General features: G+C 39.0%; 1 protein-coding gene across 1 annotated transcript in view; it reads left to right on the top strand.

Moving 5' to 3' along the window:
- The window catches only part of LACE1 (lactation elevated 1), a gene marked incomplete at its 5' end in the record, with an annotated part of 174,968 nt that overhangs the window by 80,856 nt on the left and 73,827 nt on the right, over positions 1 to 20,285 (top strand). The window contains one exon of the mRNA XM_011952889.1: positions 14,549 to 14,631. Coding sequence (XP_011808279.1) covers positions 14,549 to 14,631 — 83 coding nt within the window. The remainder of the gene's footprint in view (positions 1 to 14,548; positions 14,632 to 20,285) is intronic.

Below are 20,285 nucleotides of genomic sequence, written 5' to 3'. Positions count from 1 at the left end.
CAGGCTGGAGTGCAGTGCCACGATCTCGGTTCACTACAACCTCCACCTCCTGGGTTCAAGTGATTCTCCTGCCTCAGCCTACTGAGTAGCTGAGATTACAGGTATACGCCACCATGCCTGGCTCATTTTTTGTATTTTTAGTAGAGACAGTGTTTCACCATGTTAGCCAGGATGATCTCGATCTCCTGACCTCGTGATCTGCCCGCCTCGGCCTTCTAAAGTGCTGGGATTACAGGCGTGAGCCACCACACCCGGCCTCCTTTTGTAGATTTTCATAAGAGATAAATGAATGCACGATAGGCTAACAAATGCCAACATCATATAAATATATATACTAAATATTAAAACTCCCTGTTCACCACTCTTCCCTCTTCCCATCCCTCTTCCACCTTCTACTCCACCTCATTCCTACTTCCCTCCCCAGGAGTAGCCACTATTAAAAATTTAGTTTGTATCTTTTCAAGCATTTTTCTTTACATTCATATGCATACATATCTCTATATATGTCCAAACATATAGTTTTGTTTTGTTGTAAGTTAATGAGGGTGATATATATATATATATACCTTAGTCTGAGTTATACTTTTATCCCTCAGAGATATCCTAAAGATCTTCTGATATTAGATATATCTCAATCTCATTTTACATTTTTACATTTTAAATTTTTAATTATTTATCTTTTTGGAGATGGTGTCTTGCCCTATTGCCCAGGCTAGAGTGCAGTGGTGTGATCATAGCTCACTACAGATTTGATCTCCTGGGCTCAAGTGATCCTTCTGCCTCAGCCTTCTGAGTAGCTTGGACTACACACTTGGCTAACTTTTTTATTTTCTGTAGAGATGCTGTCTTGCTGTGTTGCCCAGGCTGGTCTCAAACCCCTGGCCTTATATGATTCTCTGACTTCCTACTCTGAGTTTTAAATGCCTGCATTATTATTTTAAAACTAATCTGCTATTTTTGTATACTTAGGTTTATTCTAGTTTACTCTACTTTTCAAGTAATGCCTTAAAAATATGTTTGCAAATGCATTTTTAGTGCATAAGAGCTGATATTTCTGTAGATTAGATTTCTCAAAATGGAATTTTTTTTTTTTTTATTTTTGAGATGGAGTCTTGCTCTGTCACCCAGATTGGAGCGCAGTGGCATAATCTTGGCTCACTGCAAACTCTGCCTCCTGGATTCAAGCGATTCCCTTGCCTCAGCCTCCTGAGTAGCTGGGACTATAGGCGAAAGGCGAATGCCACCACTCCCGGCTAATTTTTGTATTTTTACTAGAGACAGGGTTTCACCATGTTGGCAAGGCTGATCTTGAACTCTTGACCTCAAGTGATCCGCCTACCTTGGCCTCCCAAAGTGCTGGGACTACAGGCGTGAGCCACCACCCCTGGCCTCAAAATGGAATTTCTAGGTCAAAGGCTCTTGCATTTAAAACTTTGCTAGATTTTGTCATATTGCTCTTTACTTGTGTATTAGCTAACATTAAAAATTAAATTATAAAATTAAATTTGTAAAAAGTTATATATTTATATTTCAATAGCTTTTGGGGTACAAGTGGTTTTTGGTTACATGAATGAATTGTACAGTGGTGAAGTTTGAGATTTTAGCGTACCCATCATCTGAGTAGCATACATTGTATCCACTGTGTAGTTTTTTATATTCACCCTCTGTAACTACTCCATCTTCTGAGTCTCTAATGTTCATTTTATTACTCTCTATGCTTTGCATACTGATAGCTTAGCTCCCACTTGTAAGTGGGAACGTGTGGTATTTGGTTTTCTATTCCTGCATTACTTTACTTAGAATAATGGCCTTTACCTCCATCCAAGTTGCTGCAAAAGACATTATTTAATTCTTTTTAATGACTGAGTAGCATTCCATGGTGTATATATACCACATTTTCCTTATCCACTCATTGGTCAGTGGGCACTTAGATTAGTTCTACATGTTTGCAATTGTGAATTGTGCTGCAATAAACATATGCATGGAGGTGTCTTTTTGATGTAATGGTTTCTTTTCCTTTGGCTAGATACCCAGTAGTGGGATTGCTGGATAGAACGGTAGATCTACTTTTAGTTCTCTGAAATCTCTATGTTATTTTCCATAGATGTTGTACTAATTTACATTCCCATCAGCAGTGTGTAAAAGTTTCCTTTTTACCACATTTATACTGACATTTATTGTTTTTCAACTTTTTAGTAATGGCCATTCTGGCTGGGGTAATGTGGTACCTCATTGTGGTTTTAATTTGCATATCCCTTCCTAAATCTTTACATTACTTCCATTTTATGGAGTTAGGATATTTGTCTTGCAAAGCCCTTTACGACCTGAGCTCTTGCCAGCTTCTATAGCCCCATTTTGGGCCGCTCTTAGAATACATGCAACTGAAAGCATCCTAATGCTTGAACTCTGCATTCTTGGTATGCTGAACTAATTTTAGATCCCCAATTCGCTAAGCTGTCGTTTGCATCTATATATGTATAGGTGTTATTTCTTGAGTTTGAAACGTTCTTTCCTACATCTTCTCCCTCACCTGCTAAATGAGGCTACTTGCCACTTTTTTGGGGTTAGTTATTACTGTTCAGTGTTCCAGAACACCCTGTTCTGATTCTTAACCATCTGTCTTCCTTGCTAGACAGATGTTCTGATCACCTCCTATTTACCCTGTCAGTAAAGGAGGGATCCCCAATCATATAGTGATTAAGATGGCGAAGCACAAGATGCCAAGCATTGGACAGACGAGATTGGCAGCAGTGTATTAGTCACATGAACTCACACCCTGAGGGATAGGGACATTATACACATAACGATTATAAACCAGAAGGGGCTATGGGAGGTAGGCTTTGTAGTAAGATGAAGGTGGGATACAGCTGGTCTGGCCGATAGGGATACCGGCCAGGTAGGGAGACTTTACCTCTAGGCATGGAAACCACTGGGTGTATCTGACAAGAGCAGGGAATGGCTCTGTGAAGCTAAAAAATGTCAAGGTAGCACCTGAGTGTTTAGGACTTACAAGAGGGCTGGGCACAGTGGCTCATGCCTATAATCCATTACTTTGGGAGGCTGAGATGGAAGGATCGCTTGAGGCCAGGAGTTTGAGACCAACCTGGGCAGCAAAGCCACACTCTGTCTCAACAAAAATTACAAAAATTATCTGGGCATGATGACACATGCCTGTTGTCCCAGCTACTCGGGAGGCTGAGGTGGAAGAATCGTTTGAGGCCAGGAGAGAAGATGTTTCCTGTTATAGACTCGAGTGTGTCGCACTCAGGATGTGGGTAGTGAGACCTGATGATGAGTAGGTAGAGATGGGCTGTGAACTCCAGGGTGCAGTCTTTCCGAAATCCTGCCGTTTTCTCAGTTGCTGACCTTATAACTGGCAGAGCATAGCTGGAAGAATGCTTCATTTTGTCATAAAAGCTCCTTGAGAAAGGGACTGCACCAGTTGGCTTCTTCTTGTAGTTCCTAACATACTAACTTGCACTAGAGCTTTACACATATGTGTCTGTTAATGGTTTGTTCAGTTGATAAATATTTACTGAGCATTTACTATGTACTGTGTGCTAGATACGAACTGCTGTAGAGACAGTGATGACAAAACAGACATAATCCTGGCCACATAGAACTTACAGGCTTGAAACCCAAATCTGTCTCTGCAATCTCATTCAGTATAGAAAAATTTTGTTGTGTTGCAGTATAATATATAACAACTACACAAAGTCTGTAGAAAGCTGCCCCATATCATTTATGTATGAGATTAGGTTTTTTTTAGAGTCTCACTGTGTTTGTTGCCAGGCTGGAGTGCAGTGCCACGATCTCGGTTCACTACAACCTCCACCTCCTGGGTTCAAGTGATTCTCCTGCCTCAGCCTACTGAGTAGCTGAGACTACAGGCACGCACCACAATTGTCAGCTAATTTTGTATTTTTAGTATTCCTGAGCATATCATGGGCTATGATGAAACACCAGAGCCAAAATGCCTGTGTTTGAATACTGGTTCTGTCACTTTTGGACAATTGTTTGACAATAGACAAGTTACTTAGCCTCTCTGTGCTTTAGTTTCTTTATCCATTTGTAAAATATAATAACAATAATTTCTATCTCATAGAGTGGTTGAAAGAATTAAAAGGATCTTAGAATAGCCCCTGACACATGGTAAGCCCTTATACCAGTATTTGCTGTTACCATGGCGTCTCAGTCCAGGCTGAGAAGTCTAACATGAGGGCACCAGCAGATTTGGTATTGGATGAGTACTCCCTTTCTGATTCCACGATGCTACCTTCTAGCTGTGTCCTCACATCATGGAAGGAAGGAAAAAACAAGCTCGCTCAGCCTTTTTTTTTTTACAGAGGCAGTAATCCCACTCATGAGGGATCTGCCCTCAGGACTTAATCACCTCCCAAAGGCCCTACCTCCTAACATCTCACTGGAGATTAGGTTTCAACATATGAATTCTGGGGGGACACAAATACTGAGACCATAGCAGATGATGCTGATGATAATGATGGACTCATTTATTTACACCTCAAATTCCCTTACCAACTTTATGCCAGGTCTTATTATGGGACCTATTAAAATGTGAGAGTAATTATCATGTGTATTTTGTGGAAGAGAGTAATTGTCAGAGATTACTTTATACTTTTCATTTTTGCACCTCTGAGAGAGAGAGAGAGGAAATCATCATCCTTGTTAGACTCTCGTCTGCTTTGAAGGGTCTGTGACTATATGGTACTGTGCAGGATTAAGAGGCAGTCCTGCTCTTTTGGAGTTTGCTTTCAAAGACTGACGTCCTTGGTTTAGATGATCAAGTGAAAGCCGTAGGAACAGTGGACTATGAGTGGAGCAGACATTTTAGATAAACATAGAAAATGTCCTATGTAATGGAAATTTACTGTAATGCAACCCATTATAGTATAGACTTTAATGTGGTACATTTATCTCATACATGGTTTTGGACTAAATACCTAAAGGAAATCATATAAAATCATATTGTATGGCCCCCAGAAGAGTAATTAACATATTTACACTGTGCAGAGGTAATTAATTTGAAATGGGAGGGAGAGGTAGAAGAGCAAATATGAATTACGTAAGCTGTGTAAGACTAAAGAAAAATGATCCTGTGGCTACTGTTGAATAAATCAGTGTGACATAGTGGGAGGACCATGGATTTGGTGGAGGCCAGATTGTCCTGGTCAAATCACAGCTCAGCCACCTACAAACTGTGTGGCCTCTTTTTGGACGCACTGTGAACTGTGAACGTACTGTGATGTTTTCTTCTGGCTATGGCTTCAGAAAGAGTCAGATTGTGACTCACCTCACAAGGAAGTGTATGGAGGTGTGCTTTTAGCTTCTGTCCTGGCTTGCTTGCTTGCTTTTTTGAACCTTGCAATTATTCTTTCTTTTTTTACTTTTATAAAATGCCTTTTTCTATGCTTATTACTGGAGCAAGGTAGCATATTGGTGATTGTATTGGTTTATTATAACTGCTAAAACAAAATTCAACAGACTGGATGACTTAAACTACGGAAATTCACTTTCTCAGGGTTCTGGTGGCTAGAAGGACAAAGACGTTGGCAGGTTTGGTCTCTCCTGAGGCCTCTCTCCATGACTTGCAGGTGACCACTTTCTCGCTGTGTTTTCACATGGCCTTTCTGTGGGGTACACACATAACTGTATCCACATATCCACATTTCCTTTTCTCATGAGGATACTAGTCAGACTTCGTTTTAACTAAATTAAAGGCTCTGTCTCCAAATACAGTCACATTCTGAGGTATTGAGGGTTAGAGTTTCAACATAAATTTTGGGGAGATGCAGTTAAGCCCATAATAGTACTTTTTTTTAAAGTTACCTTTCTGATCCTGTGTTTCCTCAACTGTAAAATGGGGATTTAAAAAAGTACTTCCTTGCCCTGGGGATGGATATTATGAGGAAGATAAGAGATAAAGCCAAGTCAGTTGCCTAGCACATCTGAAGCACATAATAAGCACTTTATGATGCTTAAATATCCCCCTTCCTGCTTTTTGGAAGGAGAAAGAAATTCTGAAACTGCTTAATAAAAAGAAGGGATACAGACCTTACCTAATAAGTAAATTGTGTATGGGTATTTGAAGTGTGAGACAAGTAGGGTAGCTAGGGAAGGAGGAGTGGGAAGATATGGAAAAAGGTGTTTTTGATTTACTTTGGGATATGAGATGATCAAGAAAGCAAAGGAGGCTGATACAGCTTGAGGTAGACTCAGGCCTTGCGGTCTGCTCTAAAATGAGATAAGCCCAAGGAAGAACTCAGCCCTGAAGAGCCCTGAAGTGATAGAACTTCAGCAATAATGTTAATTTTAGAGCTTAAAGGGATCATAATCAATTCCTTTATTTTGTAGAGGAGAAAACTGACATCTGGAGAGGTTACATAACAGGCTAAAATCACACAGCATGACAATTGGCAGAGGACTTCTCAATTTATCAACTTGAAAAATTATGTCTATGATTGAGAGAAGAAAATGATAACTTGAACAAATAGCTGATTACTACCAGACTGTCAGAGCAAAAGCTGTATCTTATTCATCATTATATCTCTAGTAACGAGGGAAGTGCCCAGCCTGTAGTATTCAATTATGTTTGTTAGGTTGATCCAAAATAAGTATTAAATTTGGAGGGAACTTGTTAAACCATAAGTGCACATTTTTGTGATATAAAACAGTGTGGCGTATTTTATGAAATACATGAAACACCTTTAGTATCATCCTGATCTTCCATGTAGATGGAAGAATCTCACAGACATAAAAGAACCCTATCACAAAAGAATACATACTGTATGATTTCACTTATGGAAAGCTCCAGAAACAGGCAAAATTCTGTGGTACTAGAATCAGAATAGTAGTTACCTCTGAGGAGTAGAAGGTGATATTAGGGGGGCTTCAGAGATGCTGGTGATAATCTGTTTCATGACTGAGCCGGACACTTATAATTTGTGTACTTTCCTATATTAAGTTATACTTAAATTATGAAAACCTCAAAATATGGAGCAGCTTATATATTGAATTTTCTTATATATCATTGTTTAAGCTTAGAAGTAGTAGTACATGATTACTTTAAATATGACTCAAACAGCTGTCTTAGAATGTATAGCTGCCTCAAAATAAAAAAAAAGACACCCTCCACTCAGTCTGCCACCCTTAATTGTATTCTTAGCAAAAAAAAAGTTAGTACAGTATGCAGTTAAGCTTTTCTGTATTTAAGTGTTTATTTTCTCTCATAGAACTTTTAAGATATCAAAAGAATTAAGCATAGAACTATGTATATACTCTGATAGACGTCTACCTCTGTAATCTCTATATGTATAGGAAAAACCTGAATCATACAAGCTATAAACAAACTTTTTTCTGAGAAGGGGATATTCATTTATACTGTTATGCTTCTAATATCATTTGAATGTTTTATAATAAGCATGGATCACTTTTTGAGTTCAAAAAAGATACATTTTTATTTTATTTTTTATTTTTTGAGGTGAAGTCTCATTCTGTTGCCCAGGCTGGAGTGCAGTGGTGCAGTCTCGGTTCATTGCAACCTCACCTCCCAGGTTCAAGCAATTCTCCTTCCTCAGCCTCCTGAGTAGCTGGGATTACAGGTGTACGCCACCCTACCCAACTAATTTTTGTATTTTTAGTAGAGATGGGGTTTCACCATGTTGGGCAGGCTGGTCTCAAACTCCTGACCTCAGGTGATCTGCCTGCCTCAGCCTCCCAAAGTGCTGGGATTACGGGCATGAGCCACCACACCTGACCTAAAAAGGATACGTTTCTTAAATAATCGAGTAAAATGATATATCTTAGTTATTTAAAATTTTATTTCCTGGAATAAGAAAAAGTCTCGACTGGGTGCGGTGGCTCGCGCCTGTAATCCCAGCAATTTGGGAGGCTGAGGCAGGCATTCAAGACCAGCCTGGCCAACATGGTGAAACCCTGTCTCTACTAAAAAATACAAAAATTAGCCGGGCGTGGTGGTGGACACCTGTAATCCCATCTACTTGGGAGGCTGAGGCAGGGAGAATTGCTTGAACCCAGGAGGTGGAGGTTGCAGTGAGCTGAGATCATGCCACTGCACTCCAGCCTGCACAACAGAGCAAGACTCCATCTCAAAAAAAAAAAAAAAACAAAAACAATAAAAAGAAAAAGTCTCAACAATTTTTTCTTTTTATTGTTTACTCATTAAAAAATTTCTAAAATAAATTAGTTGACTGTTACCAAGAAAAACACTAATAATTTTGATTCTTTAAATGCCTATTTAATATAGTCACTTAGGTAAGGGATAGAAGTTTGATTTATGCAGTTGGAATTTTTTCCTCATATTCCAAATTTCTATGATAAGTGAAATTGCTTTTATGATAAAAAATGCTAAGGTGGGCAAATCTGTGTTTATTATTTCGATCTTTGCTTAAGAGGTTAGTATGTTATAGTTTTAAAAGATTTTCTCCACAATGTCTTTATTCTTTGTTCCAACTGGGATGGAGTAGAAGCTATATAAAGTTATTTTGTGAGATGGCTGTTTTTCTAATGGTATTATTCAGGATTGCTAAAAATACACACAATAGATTTTGGGGACAATATAAACTGCTTTAATACAGTTATTTTAGTCATACATTTTTCTTTCCAAACTCAAAGGCCTTTGACACATGAGTATGCTCAGAAGGGTGTGTTAACCTCCCTCCTTTTCCTCCCCAAGTTTTCTAATTGCATTTTTTTAAGATTGTGTAATTGTATTTGTCCCTTGTATATATATAAATATGCAAACTATTTTAAAATAAGTTTTGTTTGCTAGCTGATTTGTGTTATGTATTAGAATTGGATGGTGATAAGAGGTCACAGGCCTTGTAAATATCACTGGAAATTAGGAAATTACTTAGAGATCATGCTCTTTTGACTAGATTCACTGTCAACTTGTAGCTTAGCTTCCCCCTCCTCCACCCTTCTGCAAAGAGCTTTGGAGAATCTAGTGTAAGTGAATGAAATCTGAAAATTTGAGGTTTATTAAAAAAAAAATATATATATATATATATAAATAAACTGAGTGTTAGTATTTTTCAGACAATTAAGTGCTAACATCTAAGGGCTTTGGTAATAGTTCTTTTGCTGCTGATTAGGTATTCCTCAGTGGTGATTAGTGAATGTACAAATGCAATCATTTGGTAGGTCTTAATCACTCATATGATCGAGAAGTTAGTTACCCAGAAAGAGAAATTGAAGCTGTATAACTTTCATTAGCCTTATTTTTTAATAGCAAAAAATAAAAAACTTTTTGACTAAATTAGGAATACTGAGTCATATAAGATAAATTGTAGTTTAAAAGAAATAGAGAACCTGGCAAATATATTTGTATGACTGTATTGTGACACTGTATTTTATGTCTGTAGTAAAGGTACCTTATGGAAAATTGACCACTGCTTACCATAGTAGGGCAGGTTTCTCTCAAGGAAATTGAGTAAGACATGTTCACTACATAAGGACATTTTTCCTTCTTCTTCTTCTTTTTTTTTTACTGGGTAACTGAGCTCTCACAATTATAGCAGGAACAAGGGAAAGAAAGTATCTATTTTTTCACATTTATGACATCAAGAAAAACACAGGACATCTTGAGGCAAGGGGAGAGATATATATTCATATATCTCTCTTCTTCTCAAGAAGTAATATAGTATATATATAAAACACAGGACATCTTGAGGTAAGGAGAGAGTGGAATGCATGTATTTGGGCAATGCTGTATTCTCCTCTGGTGGGATTGGTTATAGGGCCCAGGTCCTGAAGGAGAGGCCTGGGGAGTTGGATGTGGACAATTGGAATGATGTGCTAGGGATATCTGTATGGAGATGCCAACAGGTTGCTCATGCCAGCATTGCAGAGAACCATGACTTTTGCTAGTTTTTCAGGGCTGTTCTTCAAATGTTAGTTCGAAAGCCTAGGTTTGTAGGCCTCCTAGAGGACCAGCTTCTTGGTTGTTATTTTATGTTAATCAAATTCAGAATTGCTGATACAATCAAAATACTATACCTACACTAGCCACAACCGAGTCTTCTGGGTCTTCACTCAGGTTAACCAACCATCCCGGATTGTCTAGGGTTGTCCTAGTGTTAGCACTGAAAGTTCTATATCCAGAAACCCCCCTTAGTCTTCGGGAAACCCCTCATTTCCAGGGCATTATTGGTCACCTATTTTACTCTCCTGAGCCCCTTAGCAGCTGCAGCATAAGAGGAGAGGAAATGCAATCCATGCCCTGGATGCAGATGATAAACCGCTCTCAGCCCTTGTGTAACAGTACAACCCAGGATGCACTTTCAGGGAGGAAGAACATTGCTACTTCTCAAGTGTGCCCAGATATTGCTGTTCTGATTATCTCTTGCTGCATAACAAATTATTGTAAAATGACTATAAAAGAGTCTAAAAAACATTACTTTATTCTCTCCTGGTTTCTGTGGATCAGGGATTTGGTAAGGGCTCAGCTGGCAATACTGGCTCCCTCAGTAAGGTAGTGGCTACAGCTAGAACAGCTGGGGACTGTCAACACCTCTGTCTTCATGTTATCTCAGTGCCTCTCCAGGGCCTCCTCTCTCTGTATTGGGTAGTTTAAGCTTTCTCACAGCATAGTAGCCTCCAGGCAATTAAATGCTCAATTGACACTTCAGAGTTCCAGAGCAAGCATTCCAACCAATAAGAAGCTGCCTCAAGTGTCACGTAGGATATTATTGCATAGACCATTTCCATCACAGTCACAACATTCAAGGGGTGGGACATAGACTTCATTTCTTGATAACTGGAATATCAGCATCACATTGTAAGGAGAACATGTTGAGATGGAGAGATTATTTTATAATGTACAAGTCTTAAAACCCACCACAATTACCTTGGTTCCAAAGGTTTGAAAAATGCAGTTTTTGACTGGGCGTGGTAGCTCATGCCTGTAATCCCAGCACTTTGGGAGGCTGAGGCGAGCAGATCACTTGAGGCCAGGAGTTTGAGACCAGCTTGGCCAACAGGGAGAAACTCCGTCTCCACTAAAAATACAAAACTTACCCGGGCATGGTGACACATGACTGTAGTCCCAGCTACTTGGGAGGCTGGGGCATGAAAATTGTTTGAACCTAAGAGGAGAAGGTTTCAGTGAGCTGAGATCACACCACTGCACTCCAGCCTGGGCAACAGAGTAAGACTCTGTCTTAAAAAAAAAAAAAATTCATTTTTTCATTAGTAAAAGTAGTGATGCTGTTGAAATATGTTTTTCCCATGAATTGTCATTAAGACAATTTTCATTTTGAATGCAAACAAAATGTCAGCCTATAATTGTTTCTTGACTTGTCCTGAAATCCCTTGGTCACCATTCTTCTACTGAAGTGAATATCTCCCTATCTATCTATCCATCCATCTATATCTGCACAGGCATACCTTAGAGATATCGAGGGTTTGGTTCTAGGCTACTGCAGTACAACAGTATTGCAATAAAATGAGTTGCAGGAAGCTTTCGGCTTCCCAGTGCATGTAAAAGTTATATTTATAGTATACTATAGTCTATTAAGTGTGCAATAGTATCATGTCTAAAAAAATACATACGTTAATATAAAAAATACTTTATTGCTAAAAATGCCAATAATCATCTGAGCCTTCAGTGAGTGGTCATCTTTTTGCTAGTCTTGCCTTGATGTTAATGGCTGCTGCCTAATCAGGATGGTGGCTGCCAAAGGTTGGAGTGGCTGTGGCAGTTTCTTAAGATAATGTTGAAGGTTTCTATATAGATTGACTCTTCCTTTCACAAAAGATATTTATGGCAGATATAGCCTTACAAAATGTATTTCTTATATAATAAGACTTGTACGTTGAAATTACTTCTTGATTCATGGGCTGCAGAATGGATGTTATGTTAACAGGCAGGGAAACGACATTTATCTCGTGCTCTTCCATCAGAGCTCTTTGATGACCAGGTGGATTGTCATGAGCAGTAATCTTTTGAAAATAATCATTCTTCTAAGCAGTAGCTCTGAACAGTAGGCTTAAAATATTTTGTAAACAGAGGTGCTGCCATCCAAGGGCTTTGTTATTTCATTTATAAAGCACAGGCAGAGTAGATGTAGCATAATTCTTAAGGGCCCCAGGATTTTCAGATTGGTAAATGAACATTGGCTTCAACATCAAATCACCAGTTGCATTAGCCTCTAATAAGAGAGTTAGCCTGTCCTTTGAAGCTTTGAAGCCATGCATTGACTTCTCCTCTAGCTATGAAAGTCCTTGTTGGCATCTTCTTCCAGTAGAAGGCTGTTTCATCTCCAGTGAAAATCTGTTGTTTAGTGTAGTCACCTTCATCAATGATCTTAACTAAGCCTTCTGGATAACTTGCTGCACCTTCTGCATCAGCACTTGCTGCTTTACCTTGCACTTTTATGTATAGAGATGGCTTATTTATTGAAACCTCATGAACCAACCTCTGCTAGCTTCCGGCTTTTCTTCTGCAGCTTCCTCACCTCTCTCAACCTGCATAGACTTGAAGGGAGTTAGGGCCTTTCTCTGGATTAGGCTTTGGCTTAAGGGAATGTTGTGGCTGTTTTGATCTTCTATCCAGATCACTCAGACTTTTATCCACATCAGTAATAAGACTGTTTCGCTTTCTTATGGTTCATGTGTTCACTGGAGTAGCACTTTCCATTTCCTTCAAGAACTTTTCCTTTGCAATAACTCAGGTAACTTTTTGGTGCAAGAGGCCTAGGTTTTTGTCTGTTGTGGCTTTTGTCATACCTTCCTCACTAAGCTTAATCATTTCTAGCTTTTGATTGAGAGTGAGAGATGTGTGACTCTTCCTTTACCTGAACACTTAGAGTTCATTGTAGCGCTATTAATCGACATAATTTCAATATTCTTGTGTCTCAGAGAACAGGGACACCTAAGGGGAGAGAGAGAGAGAGAGAGAGAGAGAGAGAGAAATAGCCAGTTGGTGTAGCAGTCAGAATGCAAACAGTATGTATAAATTAAGTTCACCTTCTTCTCGATCTCCTGACCTCATGATCCACCCGCCTCAGCCTCCCAAAGTGCTGGGATTACAGGCGTGAGCCACCACGCCCGGCCGGGTTCACCTTCTTCTATGGGTGCAGTTTGTGGTGCCCTAAAACAATTACAGTAATAGCATCAAAGATCACTGATCACATTATTAATATGTGATCACTGATCATATAATTAATGACAGATACAATTTGTTACAGTTTGAACTATTGCAAGAATTATCAAAATGTGATGCAGAGACACAAAGTGAGCACATGCTGTTGGAAAATTGAGGCCAATAGACTTGCTCAATGCAGGGTTGCCACAAACCTTCACTTTGTAAAAAATGCGAGAAGCACAATAAAGGGAAACACAATAAAATGAATATGCCTCTATCTATGTAGAGATACACACACACACCCCCCTACATATATTCCTCTCATGGCCCCCAAAATCCAACTGACCAAGAAGATAGGTGTTGCAAAAGTACATTTGCCCTCAAAGTAAGAATTTGGGGTGTGTGTGTGTGTGTGTGTGTGGTGTATATGCTGATGTACACATATGCACCCTGGGGGAGTGGAAAGAAAGGAGCACTTGGGAGAAGAGAAGGAGATTAGTGCCACAGGGTGACTTGGGTTGAAAGGAGGCAGGCATCCACACCAGGAAAGTGCACTGAAATGTTGATGGCCAGAGAGGAAACTGAAAGGGAGACAAGGGCAATGGCAGCCATTTAGAAGCGAAGGATGGGCATCGCTACAACATCATTCTAGTTTGGTCATTTGGTTTAAAATGTGGACACTAATGTTCTGGCCCAACTCTCTCTCTCTCTTTTTCTCTCTCTCTCTCTCTCTCTCGAGAGACAAAGTCTTGCTGTGTTGCCCAGGCTGGAGTGCAGTGGCATGATCATAGCTCATTGCAACCTCCACCTCCCAGGCTCAAGCAATCCTTGCATCTCAGCCAGCCAAGTAGCTGAGACTACAGGCGTATGTCACCACGCCCAGCTAATTTTTGTGTTTTTTGTAGAGGTGGGTTTTGCTGTGTTGCCCAGGCTAGTCTCAAACTCCTGGACAAACACAATCTGCCCGTCTAGCCTCCCAAAGTGCTAGAATTACAGGCATGAGCCACCGTGTCCAGTCTCAGCTCTCTGATGCTGCGTCTCCCCCACTGTGGTGCCTAAAACCCATGAGTTATTCTTTCTGGTAGCCTCTAGTTTCTCACTCCAGGGTATTAGAAATTGGGCTTTAAAAAAAACCCAAATGAAGTTATTCGGGGAATTTGCTGACAGCACTTTTTGGGCAATGTTTCAGAAAACATGATGCAAATTTTAATTTTTTAAAACTGATATTTCAGTGGCTTGATATATTTAATATTGCAACTTTGGTTTCATGAATCTTGCATGAGTTCTGTTGTTTTCCATGTCATCTCATTATACTATTTTTTGAGCAAACATTTGAAAAATTTAAAAAATATATAGTATAAGGGAAGTATTGTAATTCTGAGCCACTACTTGTTTAAAAAGACACTTTATTTATTTGGATTGTAGGAATATTGTAATACAGTCCAGCTAGATTCTGGGATAGATTACCGGAAAAGGGAACTTCCTGCTGCAGGAAAACTCTACTACCTGTAAGTGTTTTTAATTTTTGAAGTTTAATATCTAATCGTTAATCAGAAAAAGATGATAAAAATAAACAGTTTAATTATTGGAACGTGAAAGGCTGGTTCTGAAGCCCACGATTTTTAAACTACAAATGTTCTCATGTTAACTTCTTCAACCCATGTCTTTACCATCCATATTTGCATCATTTATAATGTGTGATTGGATAAAACCCTAATTAGTTTTTTGAGGAGGAATGATGACAGATGGTTAGAATGTAATGAGTATCCTTTTATAAGAGATTCTACTATTATGAGAATATTTTTAATGTGTGAAGTAATTAATTATTTGTGGATATCATCTGACAAATGTGCCATTTCCATTCCCCCAAAAATTGTTGTTTTATTTGACAATCTGTTTGTATTTATCATTGTTGATTGACTTCCATATATAACTGATATAAAATATATATACACAAATACAACTGGATATATTTTTGTCTTTTAAAAGCTAAGATGCTCCTGAGTAGGAGCAATTTGTAATAATAGATGTATTCAGCATGTGCAGTTAATACGGAAAAACAAATATAGTTTGTTTTAAAATGTCCTTTATGAGAACCCGAAAAGGAAAAAGTGCTTTACAAAAGCAAACTTGTTTAGTATATGCCAACAGTGTTGGGCACATAGCAAATTCTCAGTAAATAGATCTGTCTAAGGACTAACTGTAATTTAACTAAAAGGCATGTTTCTAGTAATTTAAATTTTGATGACAACGTACATTTGAGAGGTTGAGAAAAGTTCTTGTCTCTGCTACCTTGTAAGCAGAAGTACTTTACTGTTTTTGAAGCAGAAATTAGCTAGAAAAATCACATAATTAAAATTGCATACTTTACAGTGTACCAAGGGGACTATTTTAGTTTATTATTCAGATCCTGATGATTATTATAGGAGGTTCTTCATCTATCCTCAAGTACTTTGTCTTTAAAGTACTTTATAATTTTAAAAAATTCATATAGCACATTTTTCTGCTTTAACTTGGACTTTTTCTTCCCAGTTTCTTTTATGTTTGTGTTTACTGGATATTTTATTTTTCTGATATTCACAGCCTTTCCCTGATTTTTTGCTACCTATGTCTTGATATTCCAGATGTATGGTACCAATGCATTAATTTATTATTATTCTCTTTATTCTTTTTTTAAAGGAGGTAATTGTTGTTCTCTGTTTTTTTCAAAAAGTGTATCCTCATGTGGAAGAATAAAAATATTTTCCTTATGGGAAGTTCCTTAAATAAAGGTGGTAGTCTGAGTCTAAATTATGAAATTTGTTTCATAGTGCCAAAGAGGTCTTGGAAGTTACTGGAGGTGAAAGGGCTACTTTTGCTTGGAGCATAGCCATTTTTTGTCTCTGACTTACCCTGTGTTACCCCTTCCTTTTCCTGATAAAAGTAATAATATTCTAACCCAGTGAAGTTCAGTTTTGGTCTTTAAAAATATGCTAGAGGAAAACTAACACTAACAATGTCCAGAGTCCAGGAAACCAGACCTATAAAGGACACCAGGAAACTCTGGACCAGCTTTCCTGAAAAGTATATAAATTCAAAGGCCAGGCACAGTGGCTCATGCCTAGCCAAGCACTTTGGGAGGCCGAGGTGGGAGGATCATGTGAGCCCAGGAGTTTGCAACCAGCCTGGGCAACATAGGGAGACCCTGTCTCTACAAAAAATTTAAAAAATAGCGGGTGTGGTGGCACCTGCCTGTAGTCCCAGCTACTTGGGAGGCTGAGATGGGAGGATCACTTGAGCCTGGAAGGTGGAGGCTGCAGTGAGCCATGATCACACCACTGTACTTCAGCCTGGCAACAGAGCAAGACCCTGTTTCAAAAAAAATAAAATATATATATATATACACACTTATATAGATATATATAGGTGGTATATGTCTATCTATTATCTATCTATCTATGTATCTATAAATTCATTTAATCCTCAAGGAAGATAAATTTGTTCTGGAATTTAACATCCAAAGGGCTTGACCATAGTCAAGAATAGAAAGCCTGGGGGCATCCCTCAGTCAGAGGAGAAGGCAGATATGTAAGTATCCCTGAGGAGAATGAGCAATTAAAATCATCTCAGAAGTGGGAAAGTAATATGAGTTACTAAGACAGGATGCTAGAGATGTGCATTGTATTGTTTCACATGAGGACTTGGGTAGAACTTCTCTCATGAAGATTTTCTGAGGTTATATTGACTTTGGTTTAATTAGGTTTCTTTTCATCTTGTTCTTGCAGGAAAACTTACTAACTTTACCCTGTAACAGACTTTAATGTGCTATGCTATATATTGCCCTATTAAAGCATGTGTTTCTCTTTATTACCATTTGGCCAGACATCTGGAATTGATTCCTGAATATGCAAGTCCAGACTACCCCTTGTCAATTTCACTGGAGCCCCAACTGCCTGAAAACAAACAAACAAACAAACAAAAACACAAAAAACAAAATTTTAGCTTCCTTCTAGGGGAACACCAAGTGCTATCTCAGAATTTCATACAAGTAGAATCCCACATAAGATCTTTAACGAAACAGAAATATTAGTATTCATCAACTCAGTATTTTATTAGTCTAATTTCCCAAAGCCAATTAAAGATATCCAAAATACAATCCAAATAATATCAAGAATTACCACAGATTTCTAAAACTACCCAAAAAGTTGACATGGAGCAATTTCTGTAGTTCGTAATATTGCCTGGATCCCACAAGAACTAATTCACATAAAACAGGGCATGTTTGTGTGTAATCTATATCACAGTAAATTTAGAAATCCTAGAGTACCTTCGTAAGTAAGTTTCAGATGTTTTTGGCCCTGTAACAACCTCATATACACCCACAAGCTCAGAGAATTTAAATTTAGCAAGCTACAAAACAGAGACCTTGAGTGCAAATACCCAAACTTTTGCATAGACTGAAACACCCCATGCTTATCCAATTTTTTATTCTGTGCTAAATGCATGATCACTCCAGAGATGAGCACAGGTTTTTTATTTTTTATTTTTATTTTTTTGTGTGGGAGGCATGGAGTCTTGCTCTGTCACTGGAGGGCTGGAGTGCAGTGGTGGGATCTCGGCTCACTGCAACCTTTGCCTCCCAGGTTCAAGCGGTTCTCCTGCCTCAGCCTCCTAAGTAGCTGGGATTACAGGCACACACCACCACACCCAGCTAATTTTTGTATTTTTAGTAGAGACAGGGTTTTGCCATGTTTGCGCACCTGGTCTCGAACTCCTGACCTTAGGTGATCCACCCACCTCAGCCTCCCAAAGTGCTGGGATTACAGGCGTGAGCCACCACACCCAGCCAGTTTGTTTCTTTTCTAATTGCTTGGTGAATAGCACTCAATAAGGTCCCCATGCTGAAGTCCAGACAGATCAATCAAGCACTGGGCTTGCATTTGCATCTGGATGGAGGCTTGGACAGTAATCTATTTTGAATCACTTGGTACTGATCAAGGGTGACCCCATCTTATGCTTATAGAGAATTTAACTGCTTCAGATTAGCTCTCTGTTTGGGGGCTGGTGATACTAGAGGTTATTGTTTTATATATGCCTATCTTTTTAAACAGGAAGCACCATTGCTGAAGGGTCCATGATATGCTGCCCCAGGCCATTTTGCTGTCACTATTGTGAAGTGTTACTGGTTTCCTGGGGAGAGGAGTTCACATCACCTTGGACTCACCCTTGCTGTCTCTTTTTTATTCCAAGGCTGAGTCCTATAGTTTCTTTTCTCTACTAAGTCTGTTGAAGCGGGGGTTCTTTTCAAACACTCTATCTTTCCATACTCACATACAAACACTCTGCCCTTCACACAGATGCCATAACCTGAAGAGAAGTTTTAAACTGAACCAAAAGAGGTGGGGGCAGGCATTGGTCCTGGGATTTTATTTTACCCCACTTACGAGCCTAAACCTAAAATAGGTTTGCCTTTTATTATTTCATAAGTGCTGGCAGAAGACAACAGAGACCTGGGTCAGAGACACAGGACCTTATTAGCCTTGGCACAGATAGCAGCATGAGCATTAGCATGTTGTGTCATTTCCCTCCTTGCTCCTTAGTCCCGTGGAGTGGAGGGGAGGGTGTTTTGCTGAGGGCCTAGATAATTCCTGCAACAGGCAGTGAATTGTGTTACAGGAAAAGAACTCTGAGCTTGTGGAATCTGCCATCTTATAGCCAGACATAAGCAAGTCTGCGTTTTGTCTCAAGGGAGATATTGTCTCATCTTTCAAGGTTGCTCACTACACACACAACCTTGAGAAATGGTTAGGGCCTTGCATTCTTGGCATACTCAGCAAGATGTGAAGGAGAGACCCATAAAGGGGCTTGTCTCTCCCAACAGGGGGCATTTACCAGACGTTAGACCTTAAAGAACCAGGCTTCCTCCTTTTGTTTCAGTTGGCTTCTGTCCACTGAAGTCATCCACCACTTCAACAGAACTACATCTGAAGCACATTGTTCAGTTGTTTAAAACTTAAATTGTCTCAAGACCATTTCAATTTCATGTATATGGGGATTTTGGATCATCCTGAAAATGGTGAAAATCTAATTTATGACTTTTTAGACACAGCCCAAATATTCACATATTTGTACTTGGCTAATATAATGTATTTACCCATCTTTTGAACAGATTTCAAAAAAAAAAAAAGTTTTTTCTTACGTACTTTTACTAGTGGAAGTTTTATGTCTCAAGCACTCTTAGTTTTCCACTTGGAAAATATCTATTCCAAATAGAAAATCATTTTGGGGAATATAACTTTGAACACCAGTTTTAAAAAGAATAACAATTAGCTGACAAAAAGACACATGGCTTCAAGGTTATAGCTTTGTTTCAGAAGAAAGGTATGTGAAAACTAAGACAGAAGCTTATATGTGTTAAAACATACTTCCCCATAACTAAAAACTTCATGTTTCTTGCCTGTGATATTACTTACAAGCACTCCTCTGCTTTCAACTGTGAGAATCAGATTAATGAAACTTAAAAACATTTCTTAGCTTGACTGTCACATCTTCCCATACCTAAACTTTGGCTGAGACCCAGCTTCTGCCTCTAAGGTTGCCACCTTCTGGTTTAGTAGAGTGTCTAGGACAGCTTTGGTACCTTCTCTCCATCACCCATCATTACCATTACAGTTCTCTCCTAGACATTGGAATCTGCAGTTTCAGTCTCAGTTTTTCTTACCAGTTAGACAGCTAGCCTGGTCATTTCCCATTTCAATTCCCACTGAAGAACCTCTGAAACATTCACCAGTGCAAGCAACTTGAAAATGGTTAAGTCTGGCCCCCTTCCTTTTAGGCTGTAATTTGTTTCAATATGTTGTGCTAGACTGCCCAGAGTCCTGTAGCAGGCAGTATGCACACCCCATTGAAATAATGTATCTCATCCTCTACAACAAAATTTTTATGGTCTTATGCCAAATATGAGCCAGCTCTACTCCTCCTCCAGCTCCTTAAATTCTCTCATGTGTCTTTTAGACTCCATTATATTCATATTATTTCTACTTCTCACACTAGTTTGCATAGTGTCACAGTGGAATAGTGATGGTATCAATGGAGAAATACTACACAGTTTAAGACTATAAAATTTGTTTAGCAGTCAAGGTTGCAGAAATGTATCCACATGGAGACACTTGCGCAAAACAGA

This window comes from Colobus angolensis, unplaced genomic scaffold (genome assembly GCF_000951035.1).
Source record: "Colobus angolensis palliatus isolate OR3802 unplaced genomic scaffold, Cang.pa_1.0 Scaffold35, whole genome shotgun sequence".
NCBI classification, from domain to species: domain Eukaryota; kingdom Metazoa; phylum Chordata; class Mammalia; order Primates; family Cercopithecidae; genus Colobus; species Colobus angolensis.
This window is presented reverse-complemented; position numbering and strand designations above follow the sequence as displayed.